At 39.9% G+C, this 22063-nt stretch overlaps 1 protein-coding gene across 1 annotated transcript in view; it reads left to right on the top strand.

The window, feature by feature from the left end:
* The window catches only part of Col24a1 (collagen type XXIV alpha 1 chain), a 219571-nt gene that overhangs the window by 18338 nt on the left and 179170 nt on the right, over window positions 1-22063 (top strand). Inside the window, exons 6-11 of the mRNA XM_075981154.1 lie at window positions 1456-1500; window positions 6212-6265; window positions 7374-7418; window positions 8376-8429; window positions 10244-10288; window positions 21360-21413. Of these exons, the coding sequence (XP_075837269.1) occupies window positions 1456-1500; window positions 6212-6265; window positions 7374-7418; window positions 8376-8429; window positions 10244-10288; window positions 21360-21413 (297 nt within the window). The remainder of the gene's footprint in view (window positions 1-1455; window positions 1501-6211; window positions 6266-7373; window positions 7419-8375; window positions 8430-10243; window positions 10289-21359; window positions 21414-22063) is intronic.

The following is a 22063-nucleotide window of genomic DNA, read 5'->3' as shown; positions in this document are numbered from 1 at the left end:
AGTCACTGAAAAGATTAGAGCCAGAACCCACTGTGCTCACTCTGTTCATGCTAGCAACACCGAAAACAGACGCGGAAAACATCTTGTTTCACTTATATGCTTTTGATTGCAAAGGATGGTGTCATAGGCCATTACAAGGAGGTCAGAGGTTCAACCCCCCTTTGCAGCATTAGGGGGAATGGGGATCACACAGAATCTAAAATAGGTCCTGTAATATGATGACCTTGTAGAGATGGTTGAATGCCAAGCAAATCTTATGGTCAAACTTGTGGACATTTAATGTACATTCCTTTGTGTACTCCTGAGCCTGTCTTTTCAGCCTTATTCTATAAATACTTAAGGAAAGGAAATGTGAGCGGGGGTATGACTGTGTCAGTAACGTCCTTGCTGCCAAGCATGAAGGCCTGAGTTTAGAACTCTTGCACTGTGTAGGAAAGCTGGCTGTGAGGCTGCACTTCTGCACTCCCGCACTGGTGAGGCAGGGTAGTAAGCCCCTGGTCAGTGAGAGACCCTGTCTCCAAAAACAAGGGGGAGAGAGGTGGAGAAAGAGCCAGGCATCAACCTGTGGTCTCCCCACACACATGCACACTTACACACAAGCAAACCTCATATGCATGAACATGCACACACCGAAAAAAAAGGAAAAAAGGGAAACTTTCTTGTTCTTTTATGTGAACCAAGTTTCTGGAAATGAGATATTGATTCCAGGATATTTGATTCTATCTGGATCAATAAGCCCCAGAGTCTCTTTCTCCCTGTTCTGTCTTTGAACTTCTTTAATTCTGCTGCAGATTTTTCTAGTGGAAAATTATACTATCTGTTTTATAACATAGGGTGCCAGTGAGAGAGGTTGATATTTGTTCATTGGTTCTCTTACCTGGAAAAGACTTCTATGGCTGATTTCCCAGAAGACTTTACAGGGCCATTTGAAAGACTCCATGGACTCTTTCCTTAGTCATTCATGAGTTGCAATGGTGACTGGATTAGAGACAGGGCTAGATGTGCTCTAACTTTTCAGTAATTATAAACAGAATTATGTCTGAAGGCATGTTGTCTCAATGTTACTGAGCTAAACACAACTTTGTAAATGCCTCAGTAAATTTCACAGATTCTTTGGGAGATAGGAGCCTTTTATGACAGTTATTTTAAGAATTAGGTTTTCTGATTGAAATTAAACTCTTATTCAAATTTAGTAAGAAATCGAAAGGCTATTGTATTGACTGGGGAACTAAAAGTACTGGTAAAGAGCTAACTAGGGGCTAGGGGCATGGTTCAGTGGGAGAATGCTTGCTTGTTCCCCTGTCGTGGATGAGAAGCTGGGTTCAATGTCCAGTGTTGAAAACAGAGCAAGTAAACAAAGAAACTAAATTCCCTGTGTTTTAGAGCCTGTGTTTAGATAGTTGACCGCCTTGTGTAAGTTGACTTTCCATGTCTTATCTTCACTTATTTCTACAGGGTCCCAAAGGACATCCAGGGCTCCCTGGACTCCGTGGGGAACAAGTAAGTGCTTTCTTGTCTTCTTGGGCAGCAAAGACAGACATAAAGGGACACCCTGGGAGGATCATTTTTCTCTTGCCTTTTCAATTTTTTCTCATAGCTACTTTCATCTTATTTAGAGCAAAGCTAAGACCTTTGTAGTTATCTAGAGATTACTAGCAAGATTATGAACTAGCGCTGCTTTACCCTTGCTCACTTTATCTTTTCCTGTTGTGTTCAGAACAGTGGTTCTTAAACCTCTGATTCGCAAGTCCCTTTGAGAATTGTGTAACTGCTTCAGACCCTTTCCAAGAAAATATATATACCCATAAGCACCTGGCCTTTTATTCAATTTTAGGTCTGATTGGTTCACAAGATCCAAATCAGCAATTAAAACTAGAATGAACCATACGTTCTTATCTATATGTATGGATATGCACACATGTACTGCTTAAAAGTCAAAATACTTTTGTACCTGTTTGGCTTTTGATCACGTTATTAGTCTTCTCTCCCACAAGAAAATAATGACATTGCGTCATAGATAAAATGTGATCCCAGAGAATGAGGGTGCAGGGATAAGAAGAACCTGACTAAGGTAATGGATGCTGTTATCAATGCCTCAGCACAGCCTCAGAGAGCCTGAGAAAAACTCCAGAAGGAAAAGTGATGATTAGTCTCTGAGGGAAATACGCAAATGAAGAGCCAAAGCCAGATTTCTCTCTGAGTCATGTTAAGCAGGATAGCGTGCCATATCCAGTCCCAGAGGCACAGTTTTTCAAGATTACTAATTACCACCCATGGCCAGGAGAGTGGCATGTGTATCAGTGGCAGGTGCAAGCTTGGCCTGCTGAAGCTCAGATAAGTGCTGAGAGGCCCGTGAGCATCTACAGGGGAAGAGAATGAGAAGGGTGATAGGAATTGGCCCATTGGGAGAAAAGAATCCCTAGAATACTGCTTTGGCAGAAATATGTAGATTCCAATGAAGGAACCCAATATATCAGAAGTCAATGACAACTTGGCCCTGGCAGTACTGACTTGTCCTCTCAGCTGCTCAGTGATCTAGTTCTATTCATTTACATGTTATTGCTCTCAGGGGTAATAGTATTACTAACTGGGAAGTCTGAATTCAGGTTTAAAGACTGGAAATATAGGGACCGTGAGAGCGCTTTGTAAAACACTCACCATGCAAGCATGAAGACATGAGTTAGATTCCCAGCACGCATGCCAAAGGGATGGAAGCTCCTGGGTCTCACTGCCTAGGGAGAATAGCCCGCTTGGCAAACCTCAGCTCTGAAGAAAAGAACCTGAAACATAAAATAAGGTAGAGGATTCCTGAGGAATGGCACCCAAGGCTGTCCTTCGGCCACTGTGTACACACACACACACACACACACACACACACACACACACACACACACACACATCCATATGTACGTACACATACCCTTCATAAAGACCAGAAAATCCTAAGTCACAGTTGGTAGTGACCTGAGGAACAACTGAAAATACTCTTGCAGGTCAACTGTGTAAACTCTGGATGTGCAAAGGACAAACATTGATTTGTTTCGTTTAGAGTGTGGCTTTGATTCCGAGATTCATTTCTGGGAAATTTGTCAACAAATTGGCCGGCAAACATTTGAAGACACAATTATCTCATTTGCATGCGTTCTAGTCTTAAGAGCTGGCCAAGCCTGTATTCTTTTTTTTTTTTTTTGCCAAATTGTACTATGACTGCGACCTACTGTAGAATGACTTAATATTTTACATGTGCTAATTAATCAAGTTCTCAGTAGCATTCTGTTGCTGTTGCCACCACTTTCAAAGATGCTCCTGTCTGCTGTTTATTTTCTCCACACAATATTGACAACCCAGGTTATTGTTTTGTTTTGTTAATGAGGAAACCAAGAGTATGTCGAAAAGCCCTGTAGTGGCATTTGCTGCAATTGTGAATAGAGCCGCCCAACAGGTGCAGGCATTTTGATGCTCTCTGCATAAGAAGTGAGATTATGGTGGCCACCCTTCTTTCTTGATGCTCATTGCTCAATAAGAGCACTCTTTTGAAAACCCATTTTTAAGTACAGAGTGAACTCAGCCATGATACCTTGTGTTTCTGTGCTTGTCATGTGACTTTTAGAGTGTACCCAGCCTACAGTGTGCTAGAGCCCTACGGGGACCATGAGGGACACTCACTCACTGGCTTTGTTGGTGCTCGTCTGCCATAGCAGGACTGAGACATGAATGGAATTCTCCTGTTTCCTCTGCGCAGCTGGGATGTGTTAGAAATCCTTTCACAGAACCAGATTGCCCTCATGTCCCATTGCAGATCTGCTTTAAGAACAATTGACTTCAGTTAACCTAATCTAGCTGGGGCTGGAATGAGACAGGGATGGCAGTTGGCATTAGTCAGAGAGACAATGACCTATAAATAAAAACCAACTTTTGAATGTGTCTCACTCGTTCCCATCCAGCCTTGTGACTCTCTCGACTTGAGTCTGTGTGTTTTGGAATCAGATGAGACATTAAGAATGACAGTTGTAAATACACTGAAGCAAAGCTCACAACTAGGCCGCTTTTCCTAGGGTGTTACCTGCACACCAGACTGACACTAGAGAACCACCTTGATTTCAATCTTGCTGTCCCATGTACTAGCCATGTGAAATGCCACTGTGGCTTGCTTTCATCTCCTTTTCTCAAATTTATAGGACATGAACTATAATATCTGTTTTATAGGATTTTTGAACAAATTGAACAAGATGATATATATCAGCACTTAGTGCCTGGAGCATGCTCAGTAAGCATGACAGTGATAAAATATCCTATGTAGCACATATTAATAGAGTAATGTTCTATATATACAGTTTTAGATATTCTTCTCATGTAGATAAGGATTTTTGTGTAAGCCCCAGAAGGCCAGTGTTTATTCATAATTCATTAAACTGTCTACTGTCATTACTTCTACGTATTTTCATTTCTTCAGATGTAAAATGGAAAAAATAATATCAACATAAGAGATGTAAAGTATGTGTAAAATACTTGCTACAGAGAACAGCATTAGCAAGGAATAATTGTTGGTCAAAGGGGACAGGAAGAGAAACAAGAGAACAAAACTGAAAGAAGCATTCTGATAAACAACGAGAAAAAAACCTTTAAATTGTATTCTTAGTTCGCTTTTCCCTGAGTCTGATCTTTCTCTTGATTTTCAAAAATTGGAGGAGTTCTAGGATTTCAGTATTTCAATTGGATTTGATGCTCTGTGTGCCACGGAGGGTGGGGGACAAGAATGCAGCCCATTATCTCTTTATGGTCAATAAGATGGAAGTGAATTCTGTGTCACAAGGAGTCTAGAGAGCCTACCACTGTTCTGTTGTTATCCTGTGATGTTAAATAAAACAGCATGGCACACATTCCTTTGACATTTCCTTCATTCAAGAATTGTTTAAGGCACATAAACTCTGACTAAACAAATGAATAAATGAATAAAATACTGATGGGTGTCTGGAAGGCGGCTCAGCAATGAAGAGCATTGGATGCCTTTCCAGAGGACCAGGGCTCAGTTTTAGCCCTCTCCTGGTGGCTCACAACCATCTGGAACTCTAGTTCCAGGATATCAGCTGCACTCTTCCTGCCTCCATGGGAATTGCATGCATGTGGCATTAGACATGCGTGCAGGCAAAGCACTCATAAACAACTAACTAGATAAATAAAATCTTCAAAACATCAATGAAAGATAATGCAAAAATATAAGCTTTTACTATTTTTTTCAGCTCGTCTGCAACAGATGTCCTTTCTGATATCTTTTGAATCTCTCTCAGTTTTCTTTGAGCAAAATTTGTCTTGTGCCAAGAATACAAAAGCATGTCAATTCCAGGTGCACTCACTCTGTGTCATAGTGTGGGCTGCTGTGACAAACGCTACAGACCGCTGGTTCCTAAACAGCAAATCTGTGTTTCTCCCAGTCCTACAGCCTGAGACCTCAGAGCAGTAGGCCAGTCTGATGGACTCTACAGAGGGCTGTGTTCTCGGCCACAAGCAGCTGCCTTATGTCCTGGAATGGTGCAGATTGGGCCCCAAGCTCTTGATCTCATTGTATAAGAACTTCCATCCCATTCATAAAAACTCCACCCATTTGACATAGCTGCCCTTCATAGGCCCTCCCAGTCTCTAGGCCCAAGTGTCGGGCTTAGGATTTCAACACGTGAAATTGAAGGAGAAAATGAATATTCAGCCCAAGAGTTCTTCACATGTACTCTGAATTTGAGGCCAATCATGGCATTATAAAGGTTTGTCAATCAGGATCTATTTACCCAGTCAAACTCTCTATGAAGTTATAGGTTGGCTTTGAAGTTTACCGATCTTCTTGGACTCCTGGGGTTGGTGCTCCAACATTAAGGAAGAGTGCAGAATGATGAAGATACAAAGACTATTAAGACATGTGCTTGCCTTTCATCAGAAATAATTTTCCTCTCTCGATAGGCAGCACTATGCTCTGTCCTCCCACATGTATGATCAGTGATCAGTATCTCACTTATAACCTTCATTTAGTAGTTTTCTTCATTTTTATTAGAAAGTTTTTGGCCTAATCTCCAGATAATGACTTCAGTATAATCCACATCACTATACTCAATGATTTCATGGGGATTTTTTTTTCTAAATTTGGGTATTCTAAAATACCAAATGTGTTTCTTTGTGTCTCCTGTGGATTTCGTTTGTCTTATTTCTTTACTTTTCATTTCAGGGAGTTCCAGGACTCGCTGGTAATCTGGGCTCACCTGGCTACCCTGGCAGGCAGGTGCAGTGACTATGTTTACCCTTCTCCTTTCGTATCACATACGCGTTGCAGATTCTGATTTTGAGAGTCATTGTCCAAATGACATTTACGTTAGTTCTCCTTCATGGTGAAGTCCTTAGATAAATGATCAAAATTAAAGTTGTAAAAATTCTTCAACCATTGCACTGTAGACTGGCTTGTTGGATGTGGAAGCCTGGCTTGTAAATACATCTGGTACATTTTACATTGGAACTTTTAAAGTTATGATGCCTAAGAGACAAACAAAATCTGAAATGAGTCCCACGCTACCTTGACTGAAATGAAATAAGTGTGAGAGCATCTCCGCAAGGAGTGTTATTTTTAATAACACACTTGTAAAAACTGGGAGACAGTTGGCAGTCCTCACATGCCTCTGCGAAATACTTTCATCTTCCCTGTACTCCGTGGTTCACTGTAGTTTTGAAAAAAATCCGATTCTATCATTTTGTAGGTATTTTCCTTTAATTTCTTTCCCAACTTAACATAAACTAATAGTAGAATAAGTTTTCCTTCTTACACATTTCATAACATGATTGTTTTCTAAAAATAATTAATTACATTTTGATATCTAGATTTATAGCCTTATCCTCAAGAAAAGGGCAAATAACAATATAAGAATTCATCTATTGTTAACAGAATTGCATTGTAGGTGCTTAAAACTATGCAAAGCTATTTATATTGTACTGGAACCATCTAGTAAGGGTGTGCATTGCCAGAAAAAAAAAAACAAAATATGAGTACATACATGGACAGTGATTTGAAGTTTAAGTTTAAACCAGAATAGATTTCAGTAAGTTAGAGGTGTCTTAGAAGAATACAGATCATTTCCCAATGAAGAGTAATTTAGAGAAGCCAGGTTTGTTGTGCCTGAAAACACCTACTGATGTACTTTATGTGAGTAAAATATAGTTATATATTAACTTCATGTAATACCTTTGGGGTTCTGAAATTATAAAATCCTTTGAACATTTGCAGTCTTCTTTGGGTAAACTGCATTCTGAATTTTATACTACTTTTGTAGTTTTATCAATCTATTTGTTAACTCCTCAAACATTCTGTACTACCCTAACATCACCCTTCATTCACACAGGGTTTAGCTGGACCAGAAGGTAACCCAGGCCCTAAAGGTGTCCAAGTAAGTAAGCATGTTTGTTTGTTAGATATCAGTTTATTAAGTATACCTATAAAAAGGCAGAAAGAAAATATACAAAGTACTTACCCTTTCCACACTTTTTATGGGCTTTGCAAATATTTTTAAAAGGAGTGCATTTGCCGTTTTCCCTTAGACGCACAAAAAAGCCCTTCTCAATGCAGTGTTTGCATTACTATTGTTGACTTCCAATTTTTAACTTGCTTTTGGCTGTTAGGATGCGGTGTACTGTGTAGCATCATTTACATATGCACAAATCTAAGCCTCAGAAGATGTGTTGGAGTGAAGAAGTGAAGAGATGTGTATTAATTTAATGTAGAGATAATTTGGTGGTGCAGGAGTCATCACCGCTATTGTGCATAAGGAAACCCCTGTAAGAAGGGAGTCAGCTTCCCGTCAGGGCATCCCCTTACACCCCTAAGCCATTCAAGGAAAATGTGAGCCGTTCTTCATCAACAAGGAAAAAAGGAAGCATAGCACCATGACAGAGCATGCTACCGATTACAACCCGTTGCCGCGGTTGCTATTTTTGGCTTGCATTCTCCAGCTTCTGCCTACCAAGATTTATGTGCTGTAGGCCTCTGTGCTCCCCTCACTGAAATGCATGCATCCCTGTACTGCTTGCAGTCCGCCTTGCATTCTCGTGACTGACATACACAGTCTCTGTATCTTCCGGCAAGGAACTTCAGTGAAGGAAAGGCTTTGGCTGTTTTGATTTTCAGCTGCTACCATGCCTTGGTTACTCTCTCTACTCTTTTGTATCAGTAAAAAAATTTATGTGTAGTATCTTGACAAAAAGCAGCAACACAAGGAGAAGTTGTTCAGATTTTTACATCTTTAAATTTAATATTAAGATACATAACATTTGAAGCACTTCTGCTTAGAATTTTATGACTGAAACAGTAAAACAAAACAATATAAAGATTATTTTCTTTCTTCAAGGGTTTCATTGGCTCTCCAGGAGAAGCAGGACAGATAGGACCTGAAGGAGAAAGGGTGACGTCATTTTCTTCAAATATTGCCTCTAACACATTCTCCTTGTGATCCAGTGGGGACCACAAACTCACATGTGTGGGGGGGAGTCTACTGAATGAGTGAGTGAGCTCAGTCTAAGAGAAATCACCTGCTAGAAATGTTGGACTTTTATAAATTCTACTGCATTTTCGGTAAGAAACATGATGTGAACATATATAGTTGGAGATTTTTAAGTTCAAGTTTTAAAATATATGTTAAAATATGAAAAAGGGCTCTGTGTAACCACACCCAGTCCTGATGGATATTATCCTCCCTGGGGATTATAAAGGACTATAAGTCAAGGTGACATTGTCAAGTAGGGTGCTTTCCATATCAGTTAATAGACACTCATGCCGCGCATACTGCGCCCCCGTGTCTGCGCTCTGTGCACTTGAACCCAGTTACCGAGCTTCGGGCAAGGGGGCTGGAGGTTAAAATACACAGACACACACAGACAGAGAGACAGCGACACGGGTCATCCTTGAATTCCCCAAGAATGCCCCCTTTATTGTGTTCAGGGGCAGATTATATAGAGATAGCCACGCCCCAACCAAACCCACCAGAAACTACTCTCCTGCCATCAGGAACTCCTGAAGGTCTCATACTCAGAGCAGCTGTAGGCACTCAGATCAGGGGATTACAAGAAATTCAGGATCTGGGGTCTCACTGCTCCCAACAACTCGGACTCAAAGTAGATTGAAATAAGGAAAATGTTAATAATCATTGGAATAGTACACGATTTATCAAATAGCTACACACACACACACACACACCACGATTAATAAAAACCCAGAGACAGATATTGGGGTTCGACCTGAAAAGCAAAAAAGTTACTGGATCTTATCTCTACCTCAGTCTGAAATGGCGATCCTGCCTCCAGGAATTCTCAGAATGAGACTGAGCTGAAACCTGTCTCCTCCTGTTTTATATTCCTCTCTAGTGCCGGGATTAAAGGCACGCACCACTACCGCCTGTTTCTATGGCAAAATAGTGTGGCCACTGGGCTTAAAGGTGTGTGCCACCACTGCCTGGTCTGTATGGCTGATCAATGCAGCTGTTTTACTCTCTGATCTTCAGGCAAGCTTTATTTAATAAAATACAAATGACACCACTACACACACACACACGCACACTTTTCTGCAAACACTTCATGTAAATTAACTCCTGTAATGCCCACATAGCATCCTCATTACTGATTGAGAGAGTAAGACATATACACAGCAAGTGATTCATCCCTGCCCACATGCAGGAAGTAAGAATGCTTAGAATATGGCCACTGGGGCTCATGACGAGAAACCTGAAGCAAGGCTGGTGGCATCTTCACGAAAGATGATCTGGTACAATGAAAGAATCCTCCTCTGTCTTGCTTCACTGAAATCGGTTTCGCATACAATTGGAAGCTGGCAGTGCAGGGATTTGATTAACTTTGTTTATCTCCAAGCAGAGAAAGAAGAGAAGACAGAGGAGGACACACATCCTGTTTTAGCTGTAGAAAATGAGATGTCCCTGTTCTCCAGGCTTGCCATTATTGGTGGCAAGCCTACTCCTCACAAACAACTATTATTACCAAGGAAGGGAAGGGCCCCATTTGAAAGCTTAGATGACATCAGGAATCTTTCGGGAGGAAATAATTGAATGTATTGTTAAATGAATGTGTTTAAGTTAAATGAATATATTGATGCTTTTCTGAATATTACACTCATTTATATTTCATCAATTGATATTCGAGAAAAAGAGCTATGTTATTTAATGCATTCATTCAGCAAGTACTTACTTTTGACTTTTCTATATTCTAGGGCATTCCGGGGATGCGTGGGAAGAAGGGTCCAAAGGGAAGACAGGTAACTTGGTCCATCCTTCTTGTGGTTCAGTAGACTAGTGGGTTGGGATCTTGTCCACTTCTCCCTTCTTTGAACGTTCATGTCTTTGTGTTTGTTGTCATCCATTGATTTGTTCCACTTTAACGGTATACCAAATATTACTTGAGATGGTAAAGGAAATGTAGGTATAAAAATAGCTCCAAATGTAATGCTTCTAAGCCTTTGGTACAGCAGCAGAATAAATTGCTATCTCCATGGAGGGAAGATACAATGCCAGAACATATAAAAACAACTTGAACCGTGACAGAACCCAGCTTCCACCTGCCCTTGATGGGTAGACACCTTAAGTTCCACACAGAGGCATCCAACCATTTGACATCATGACATTGTGTTGCCGTCTATCAAATTCTCACTGGAGAAACACAGAAGTAACAAAAACATTGCAAAAGAAAAAAAACCCACCTCTTAATGTTTTAAAGAATGTTTTGTAATGGGCTGTATGGGTGAGAGGTAGCCCCCAAACCGGGGATTGATTACCCCAAGTGACTTTCTTCTTGAATTTCTTATGTTTTCAGATTTTTTAAAAAAGCAAGGAATGTGAATTTCACTAGATAATACAATAATTTCTTGGGAGAATATTTTGATATTGTCTGAGATTAAATTCTTAATAAACGAAGAAACTAGTCCAGAGAATTATCCTGGCTGAGCTAACAGAGCTACTAAGATACTTTTCCTCCATTTATGGTATTTTCCTCACCACTCTAAACTGGCTTTTAGGGTGACAGTCTGTGCTGTACTGTGGCTGTAAAGGGGACAAAGGTCTTTTATAATAGTTTGACTCAAAATGTTGTTATTTACGAATACTATCTTAATGCCAGCAAAAATGAACCCATGTGTCTTACAGTTATATTTGTTCTAAGAATCTAAATCTGTTGCAGGTACATATATTTTAAAGCAACTGAACTCTGTGATTTTGGCAATATAAAGAATAGTCATAAATACCTATAATTACTTCATTTGCCATTTTCTCTTGGCCTTCTCAAACACTTCTTTTAGATTCAATATTATTGTTTTGGACAATGTTTTTAAATCACCTATGAATAAAAAGCCAAAGTTATCTGTGATATCACCTATTTGTAATATTTAAATTATTTAAAGCATTCAGCCTTCTGAGCTTTGTAATATTCTTTGAAAATAATTCAGGATAGATTCTAGAGTCAATAAGGCTGGGAAACAAGAGGTCTGAGATGTCAAATCACATCTAAAATGGATGAAGGATGAGAAGGAAGGGAACTGGAACCAGAATGTTAAATAAAGAAAAGAGAAAAGGGCAGTAGCGTTAAGACCGAGTGCAGCTGTGCTATGCTATGGTTCTAGCAATTCCTGCTCTCTGTCCTCTACTCAGGATACTTAAAAGAGGTATGATTTTTTTTCCATGCTTTGTAGCCAAAATGTGATAAAGTTGTTTGAACTTTTCACTTTGAAGACTTGAGTTTATTGAAAAAAAATCTATCAAACTGTCAAGAGATGTAAAAGAAACTCAAATATTGTTTCCCTGCATCTATAATGAGCTGCAGAGCTGATCTCATCTCCAGCAGGAGCAAACCATCACTCCCAGGTCATTTAAGGGATATAAGCAGCATTTTAAGTACTTCGTGTGCTGTATTATTTAATCACACTCCATTTACGTGAATATGATATTATGTTCTTTGCATTTTAACCCCCATCCACACATCCCAACAGAAGCATTCTCTATCATATTTCAAATTTCTAACCAAAATGTGAAGCTCAAATGGACAGTGGTCCGGTCTCATTATTTACAGTCTTTCCTACTCTATGGCTCTTCATTTTTCTAACTTGTTCCTGTCAGCTTGTTGCTAATAGAATAACCAAGCAAAATCGTTTATAGTAATATAGAATTTCCCATGCTTAAAATGATACATTACTCTTTAATAATTACTTTAAGTATTCAGGACCTTGAGATAAACCAGCAGACAATAGTTGTGATTGAACAAATGAAGTATTTTCTAAGTTGTATCATATATGACTTGGAAAATCACTAGTTTGAGTGATTATTATATTTGATTTTATATGAATATTGACTCAGCCTTGGCATCAGCCACATATAGGAAGGTTCTAATTTCCTACTCCATAAATGATAAAAAATTATCCAGAGAGATTTATAGGCAACTTTTGGTTGCTTACTCCTTAGAGAATTATCAAATTAAATAATGGGTTCTGTTTAATTCAAAATGATAGGTATAAGGGGCTGGAGAGATGGTCCAGCAGTTAGAAACACTGGCCGCTCCTTCCAGAGGTCCTGCTTTTGATTCCCAGCACCCACACGGCAGTTCACAACCATCTGTAATTCCCATCCCAGGGAATTCAACACCCTCTTCCGGCCCTCGAAGGCACAGTATACACGTGATACACAGACATGCATGCAAACAAAAGTTCTATACTCATTAAGTCAAAGTAAATAAATAGTCTGAAAAACAGCGTTCAAGAAAATGTAGAGAAATGTAAAATGCAATGCTTCTCAGAGTATTATTTCATTATTCTTCACTTCATAAAACCGACGAAGGGTTATTGCTTCAAAATGTAAGCATTTGTACAAGATTTAGCTCCTGAGAATTATATTTGAAAAACACAGAAGTCCATTTTTCTTAACTATTTTTTTATGGTAAGAAATCGTTTGATACTGTAACTTGTCATATTTGTTATATGTATTCTTTCTTATTTTGACCACAGAGCGGCCTGGCAATATGAGCAGTTAGAGTGAGAGACAGTGTAAGGTTCAAATACCTCCCCCCTCCCCCATGAGCAACGTATGTATCATTATTTCTGAGCTTACATTTAGGAGGATGTTGTTACAAATCACATGTTTATGGGGCTGGCAAATGATCACTTACTTCCCTGAGTAAACCCAAACCATGAAATTAGCTGTAGGGAGCCAATTTAGTGATGTCTGGCTCTTTGTTGTTGTTGTTTGATGAAATCATAGGTTAACAGGGAGATGAATCTCCTCTAGACATTCTAAATACACAAGTGCTACTGAAATGAGCACATTTTAGGAAGGACGTATTGTTTTGGTTATTCAAGAAATAATGACTTTACAACAGAGATAACTGTCATTTAGCTTCCTATTGTTTATTTTTAATTTAACATTTCTGTTAAATGTTACTTTTGCTCAAACCTTACTTCCTAGACACCACCTCCCCCCAGGGAAATCGTGTCTGTATGCAGTGTTTACATATTTAGTTGATATTTGCAACACAGTATTTCTTCAGCGTTTTTTAAAACCAAGTTTATGACTTTGAAATAAGATCATTGTTTTTGTTAGGAATTTGCTGTACTTCGGGTCAAATAGTATTAAAATAGTTCTTTTAGTAAATATACCAAGGCCTTGGGCTGTTGGTGCTTCCAGTTTGCTCTCCTTGCTTTCATAAGCTGTTCCTGATTTCGGGATGGGGGGTGAGGCTCATGCTAAGCCGTGCATTTAGTTAAAGACCTTGTGTGTATTTCCAGCTGCCTTTAGCCGCCCTTGTGCTAACTCGCGTTCTCAGAGTTATCATATTCTTTAAAGGCTCAAAGTAGCCATTGATTTGAAAAGTAACAACGCTTAAGGAAAATAGTGGAAAAAAATAGTGAAGAAGGCAGGCAGGACTTGTATATGTTTGAGAACTACAGATTTCATGCATTATACTTAATTCCACATATTTTTCAGTGCAGTCCCCAAAGTTCATTTTGTAGGGCAGCAGTCGGGTGCTAATTCTAACGCTGCTTTTAGAAGAATTTACGGGGCCACTGGCTCGATTTACCAACAGTAATGTTTATTTACTAAGCTGTGTGGCTTCAGCAATGTAAACCACAGCTGACTTTCCGTGACTAAAGACAAGTCTGAAATAGGAGATAGCATTTGCTCTCCATAACACCCAGACAATAACCAGCAAAAAGAAAACAATTTAAAAAAAATAAAACAAAACAGTGTTTTAGGCTGGGGAGTTGGCTCATTCATTAAGTGCTTTTCTTGCAAGCCTGAAGATCTGAGTTGATCTCACAGTCCATGAAAAATGCATCTGCAGTTTCAGAGATGGTGAGGTGGGTGACAGAGACACACAGGCCTCAGGTGTGGGGGCCCACTAGCCTGGCCTCTGTGATGCAGCTCCAAGCCAAAGAGAGACTCAGTCTCAAGCAAAAGTTAGAGAGCACCTGAGTGCCAAGGTTGTCCTCTGACCTCCACACATGTGCTGTGGAGGCACACACCTGCATTTGTGTGCACACATGCACACGTGCACACACTCAGACACAGACGTTAAAATCATTTGAGATTTCTCGGACTTGAAAAAACTAGATTGCAAGTAATCAGACCATATTACATTTAAAGGTCGAGAGTATGGCCACACTGGGCTTTACTCCTGGGAAAAGAAAATTGATACCTTTAAGGGATGTTTACTTTTCTAACTATAGAACAGGATTCCCCACCCCCAGACCGTGTCTTATATAGCTTTCTGTTGGAGGAGTCTATTTAAAGTAAGCTATGTTTTGGCTTCTAACCCCAGGGTTAAGAGTTTCGGAGTAGAAGCGCTCTGCTGAGCATCTGTTATTAGGGTCTATGTTTAGCCCACAGCAATCTTAAACACGTGGTGCACACTACCGTCTCAGCTGTGCAAGCTCTCTGGAGAAGTACACACAGACTATTTACTCTGCTTCGGGAAAAATCGTAGTTCATTGGGCCATAAAGGAAAGGCTGAGGTGCTTTGATAGATTACCATTAATTTTCCATGCATTATTTCCTCATTAAGGAAAAGGTTATCTATTTTCTGGTTTCTACTTTATGAAGCCGTCTATTGCAGCCATGTTTGGTTAACTCCTGTATGATGAGTGTAGAGTAATTCAGACTCCAGGACTGTGAGTTTGCTTCACCCACAGGGTTGGGAAAGGGACACCCACTGCTCCTTTGGAGAAAATCCAGACAGGGCAGGATGCTACAGGGACGTGACATCAGCAGGTGGAGAGTCAGCTGGGTGATTATAGCCAGGGCTGATAGCAGGTGGAAAATGCAGAGGCTGATAGCTCATCAAAGTAAGAAGGATACGTGGCATATGGCAGGCAGGGCAATGTGTGGGGCTACATTTTCTTTGAGGGAAAACAGCAAGCGTGGCAGATGTTGTGTTCCAAGTATTTTTTGAGATGAACGGAAGGACACTGGCAGTTCTCAGAATAGGAGCGTGAGGTGATGACCATTCTTTGAGAACAAGGCAGAAACAACTCCGAAAATGGAGGCATAGGCTATCAAAGCCTGCCTGGAATGACTCAAAGTCCCATTGAAGACTATTGTCAGTCTACCCGAGGTGCCAGGCTTCACCATTGACCCGTGGATCCAACTGCCCTAGCTGTGTAGAAAAGGAGGCTGTGGAACATGGGTATCACAAAGCCGGCCACACTGCAGCCTGGATTTGTGATGATTTTTCCCTCCATAAAGGACTTTGAAATGCTGGAAGTAGAGGTGTGTGTGTAGGATGCACAGAAGTAAACTCTGCAGTATGCTTCCTCTTTCCGATTCTAGAGAAATTATTCTGGTTTCATCTTAGAGAGATATACATCTCTATACACTGGTATGCCAGCTTAGTGTGTTTTTATCTATACAATTTATTATTACCATATTTTATTACCACTCTTAATATTTTCTATTTATTTCTACTTTAAGTTGGATATATATTTAAACCTTATGCTAGAAATAAAAAGTGTATTGTGTAGAAGTATTTTATTGTTTTATTTTTAATTCTGTAGTGAGTAGTCATCATAACCATTTGATGATTATTTTTCTTATTCTATACATATTACTTTTATGATTTCTTCTTAAAACTGGGAAAATAATCCTCTTATTGAACACTCTCAGCGAGGAGTTTTTCCTTGTTCACACATATCTAAACACACTACAGGTATCTGTGAGTGAGCTAAACTATGAATGCCACCTGTATATTCAAACAGAAGTGACCTTTCGTGTTTGAAATTTTTCGTGTTTGATAGCAATATCAGTGTTAGACTCGGGCAAAAGAGAAACTTATTCTTTGAGCTTTAGGAGGCTCTGCAGATCATAAACAAACACAAGTGTATAGGAAAGGCAGCTGGTTGGCAAGCCATTCAGGATTCAGCACCTCGTCCTACCATGGCATGCCCTATTATTTTAGACACCACCGTTGTTACAGTTGTTATCCATACTATATGAGAAATAACTCCAAGTAGATGTCCTTAAATGATAATAAATATATGTTGGTATAGTTTCCTTAGTCAGGAACTTCAAAATGGCTTGTTTGAGTCATCTAATTCATGAGCCTAAAGTTAAGGTTGGGTAGGGGTGTCATAGTCACTTAAGGCTTGACTGGGATGACAGGATCTACCTTTAAGGTAGTTTTCTTACAGGCTGTCTAGGTAGATGATAGTTGGGAGTGGGAGATCTGACTTCAGTAAGGCTCTGTGGGAGTCTTAATGTTGAGCTCTTCTCCTGAGATGGGAGACATTGAGTGCGAAGTAGAGAGGCCACAGCATCTTCATTAGGACAGTTTCGTAAATCACGTGCCACCACTTCTGTTTTCTGTGGGTGATCAACAGCAGCCGTGATTGGACATGGAAGGGGTCTGTACAAGAGCAGGAATAGCAGGTATCAAAGAACACTGAAGTCCACTGAGACTTGCTGTCACCATCTCAAATCACGTGGGCCTCAGAGACATTCTGAGCATGTCCTCCGTGAAGTCCTAGAAGGCCTGAGGTGACATTAATGTTGTAGACATAAATGGGTTAAAATTATAATGAGGATTTGGTCATACAGAAGAAAAACAGGAAAGAGAAATGTTCAACTAATTGTATAATTGAGTAGAGTGGACTTTTACACATTGAAATTGTGGTTATTAATAACTGAAGGCTTATGTTGGCTGGTTCCCATCTGTACTCTGATTTTTTAATCCCATGAGTCATAAAATTAATGTAATAGTAGCAATAAATACTCTTACAAATTCATGAAAATTTAGAATCTATCAGAACCTGATATTTTAAACCTGGATTTACATGGATACTACATGCAAATTGTCTTCAAAATTTTATCATTTACCCTCTCCATTGGAAAAGAGATGAACACGAAATGCTAGCATGATAAAACTTTAAGGATACAAATTTCATAAGATTAAGGCAAAACTGTTAAAGGTAAACAAAATTTTGACTTGTTTAGCTTTGATGTTCACTGACTTCAACATGCACTAAGACAGCGCAGAAAATCCTCAAGCCTGTGTTAGGCTTACGACTCTAGGAATAGTGAGCAGACTTAATAACCCATAACAAAGTGCATGAGTGAGGGTTTATCGTCTCTACTTACAGGTTAGACTGGCAGTTTTATTAGTTTCCTATTTCTGTTGCTTCATAGCAAGTACTGCAAGTGTAGCAGACTGAATTCCATGGTGGGGATCCAGGCTCTACTTAGCAGAACCCTGTGCTCACACTATCAGGTAGTATTCAAGATGCCATCGGGGCCATTATCACCTGGAGGCCAGACTGGCTGAAAGTCTGTATCCAAGCTCATTCCAGTTTTGAGAAGAAGTTATTCTGTGGAGCTAGAGAATAGAGGGCTCTGGGTTCTTTCTAGCTTTGGGGCATAAGCCACCATCAGGTTCTATAGTCTATCAGTTTCTTGAGGTCAGCCACAACTGTGAGACTTTCACAGTATTAAGAGCTTTCCATAGGTTGTGTAAGTATAACTATGCAGTTATATCCGTCACTGTTGCTTTGTGCTGTCAACAAACGCTGTCTGGCTAACGAGTGCTGAGGAGATCCACTCATCTCTATCTCCCAGTGCCGGAATCAGACATGTGACACCAAGCTCAACTTTTCACATGGGTGTTGGGAATCTGAACCCTGATCCTTTTGCTTTGCATCAAGCACTTCATTGACTGAGCCATATCTGGAGTCCTAATTCTCTGTTTTCACTTATTGAACTATAATTCACATAACATAAAATTCACTCCTTTAAATTTGATATATAATTTGATAGGTTTTGGTGCATTTAGAGTTGGGCATTCATTGTGCTTTCTAGTTTTAGGACATTTTCAGCAACCCCTCCCAAGGCAGCCCAATGCTCCGAAGCACGTCCGTTCCTCCTGGCATGTCCACATCCCCACTTTGTCTCTCTGAATTTGCCCGCTCTGAACATTTTACATAAAGAGAACCACCTACTATGTCCCACTTTCCTAATTATCTCACTGAGGAAAAACATCAATCATCTCTAACTTATCAAATTCATGGCAATATTTTTCTGTTTTGTTTTCACTACCTGACTGTCATAAATACTTTCAAATATAATGCATTAGCTCATTGTACTGGCTAGTTTTATATCCGTTTAACACAAGCTGGCGTCATCAGAGAGGAAGGATCCTCAGTTGAGAAAAATGCTTCCATAAGATCCAGCTGTAAGGCATTTTCTTAATTAGTGATCAGTGGGGGAGGAGGAGGGCCCAGATCGTTGTGGGTGGGGTCATCCCTGGCCTGGTGGTCCTGAGTTCTATAAGATGGCAGGCTGAGCAAACCATTAACAGAAGCCAATAAGCAACACTCCTCCAGGGCTTGGGCACCAACTCCTGCCCCCAGGTTCCTGTGCTCACTGCTTTTGATAATGAACTGTTATATGGAACTGTGGGTGAAATAAACCTTTTCCTACCTAAGTTGCTTTTGGTCACAGTGTTTCATCACAACAGTAATAATCCTGACTAAAACCCTCATGCTGAACTTGGTGATGTATTGCAGAGTTATAAACATTTTGATACCAGTTTGATCTCCCAGGACAGTGAAAATGGGATCATTACTTGAACTTCCACTGATACTAAAGAAATGTGGTTACACTATGTTCAACTACACAGTTGTTGATTTTATCCTCTAATTAAAGAATAAGAACAACAGGGTTTTTTTTGGTAGAAGTTAACTGTGTTTTAGGAGAATCATCTATTTCTTTTTCTGCTGTTAAACTATCTTCAAAACATCTTCACATAGGTACTGGGGAAGCCAATGATTTGAAGCATTCTTTTAAACAGAATATATAATGCTGACTTGCCCAAATCAATAAGTTATGAGTTTAGTCATATTTTCATTTTGTTTGACATGAATTTCAAAATGAATACATCTAAGTATTGTGATGGTAAACAGTATAACCTGTCTTTGCCAAATAGTCTTTATAAAAATAGGAACCTTAGGGATGGTGGTATGGATCAGTGCGTAGAGGCATGCTTTGTGCAAGCCCAGTGACCTGAGTTTGATTCCTGGAACCCACGTGAAGACAGAAGCAGGGCACCAATTCTGCAGACAGGTCCTCTGCACACTACATATGCACCATGGCATGTATGCCCCACTCACACTATAGAAACACAATACATGTTCAGACCCAAATAATGTTGATGATCATAGTGATGATAAAGAAAACTTTCTAAAAGTGCATTTTAAAGTTCAGAAGAATTAATGGCACATCATTATAAAAAAAAGCCTTCATATATAGTGGTCAGTAAGTATGTAGCTGGGTATTGAGTTATTCTCTGATAGAATTCACAGTGGTAAAGTTTGTTGCCTTGCCACCCCTCCATGCTTTTCCATGTGGAATTCTCAGGAGACAGTTCACACTGTAAACACCTTTCGTGTGCACCGTTCAGGTGTGTTGCTCCTTCCCTTATAAAATCATACTTAAAAGACTGAGTTTTCATATTTATCCTGTAATAATGAGCTACTAGATTTAGCATCGTGAAAAGATTCTGAAATTAGACTTTGTTTGCAGCCTAACCATGAGCCAAGAACTTACCTTCCCTGTACTATAATTTCTTTAGCTACAAAGCGAAAACATTAGGATCCATGAAATAGACCTGTTCTGAAGATTAAATGTACATAAATTACACTGTGTCTAAAGCCCAAGATAAGGAAAGTGCTTGCTAATTGTCATCTCTGGTTTAGGGCTAGGGACCACATGGGACAGCAAAGGGAGCTGATGAATTATTCACTCTTGTATATGTTCCCTCTCATTCAGTGACTAGGTAGTGACAAAAATTCTATCTTTGCTATTTTACTCTTCTTTGTATATTATGAGGTATATGAAATAATGTTTATTAAAATATAGAAATGTGCTGTTTTTAAAAATTATTGAAATTTAATCCAAAGACTGGATACAGATAAGGGTTTAAGAAATTGATGTTCTTTTTGTTTTATTGTGTGTGTGTGCATGTGTGCGTGTGTGTGTGCATGTGTGTGTGCATGTGTGTGTGCGTGTGTGCATGTGTGTGTGCATGTGTATGTGTATGTGTGTGCATGCGTGTGTGTGTGTGTGCTCACACATATGAACTCACATATATGAAAGCTAACAAGAGGTATCATTCTCAGTGGCCCTCTGCCTTGGTTTGATTTTGTTGTTTGAGACAGGATTGCACATTGGCCCGGAGCTCACCAGCTTAGCTAGGCTAGCTGACCGGGGAGCCTCAGGAATCTGCCTATCTCTGCCTCCCCAGCACCACGAGTATGCACCATTGTACCACCATGCCATGGCTTTTTCACATGGATTGATGCAGCCTGCATCCTGTCAACTTACTGTGTCCTCAGACCCAAGGAATACAGTTTCTCTTACAAAATTGTTGACCTCAGCACTCTGCTTCCATGTTACAGTTGTGTAGCTTGATCTTCTGTGAGACCCTAGCAGTGGGAACAGAGCCTGTCTCCAACTTTTTTACTGACTTTGGAAACCCTAGTCCTCATACTGGGTCACTATGCCCAGCCTCAATACATGGGGAAATGCTTAGTCTTACTGCAGCTTGATATGTCATGTTTTGTTGATACCCATGGGAGACCTGCCCTTTCCTGAACAGAAATGGAGGCAGAGTGGACTGGGGGAAGGGAGCAAAGGTGGGTGAAGGTACTAGAAGGAGAGGAGGGAGGGAAAACTGGTGGGATATACAATAAATAAAAGAAAAAAGTTATAATGAAGAAAGGAAAAAAAAGAAAAAGAAAAGAAACCAGTGAAACGAGCTCTCTGTATATTTCAGCTTTGATGGCGGCATTCTTCCTTTCTCTGCAGGGTTTTCCGGGTGACTTTGGAGACAGAGGCCCTGCTGGTCTGGATGGTAGCCCTGTAAGTACCTTGTGATGGGTCCAGCCTGACATTCGAGCATCACTCACGCTCTGTAGCAAGTGCATTGCATTCTTGTGAGCATGTTTACAAACAGCACAGCTGCACAGTTTCCATGCCTCCGTGCACACTCTAGTCTGCCAGTTCTCAATATGAGAAATAACCCCAGGTTGTTTGGGAAAACCCCCATCGTGGCAGGTAGTCATTAAAATGAATCACTTTAGCCATGTTTGGGTGAGTTGGATAAATATGACCAGGACGCTGACCTTCATCCGTGAAGGCTCTAACCATGCTGCTCAATTATGGACAGAGGTCTTTCACTTGGGGTCATTCGTGTGTCACTGTTCAGACTGGAAAACATTCCATAATGTTTCCATAATAACACATCACATTATGATTTTTCTGATAATGAAATCAAGTATTATTCATGTTTTAACATAAATATGAAGGTAGAGAGATAAAGCATTATTTTTAGCCATTTGAAGAAACTCTTCTAAACTCTATATCCTGACCACCTATCTTTTCATGCAATATACAGACCAGTATTTCTGTAATGTTGATTACTGATTGCATCTTCCTCTTTTATGAAGTATTTAGAAGACATAGAGAATCATATGCCTTAAACTAAAGGGCAGTTCTAACATCTCAAAGCA

Source organism: Microtus pennsylvanicus, chromosome 7, assembly GCF_037038515.1.
Source record: "Microtus pennsylvanicus isolate mMicPen1 chromosome 7, mMicPen1.hap1, whole genome shotgun sequence".
Lineage (NCBI taxonomy): Eukaryota > Metazoa > Chordata > Mammalia > Rodentia > Cricetidae > Microtus > Microtus pennsylvanicus.
Note: the sequence above shows the minus strand (reverse complement) of the source record. Positions and strands in the feature narration are given on the sequence as shown.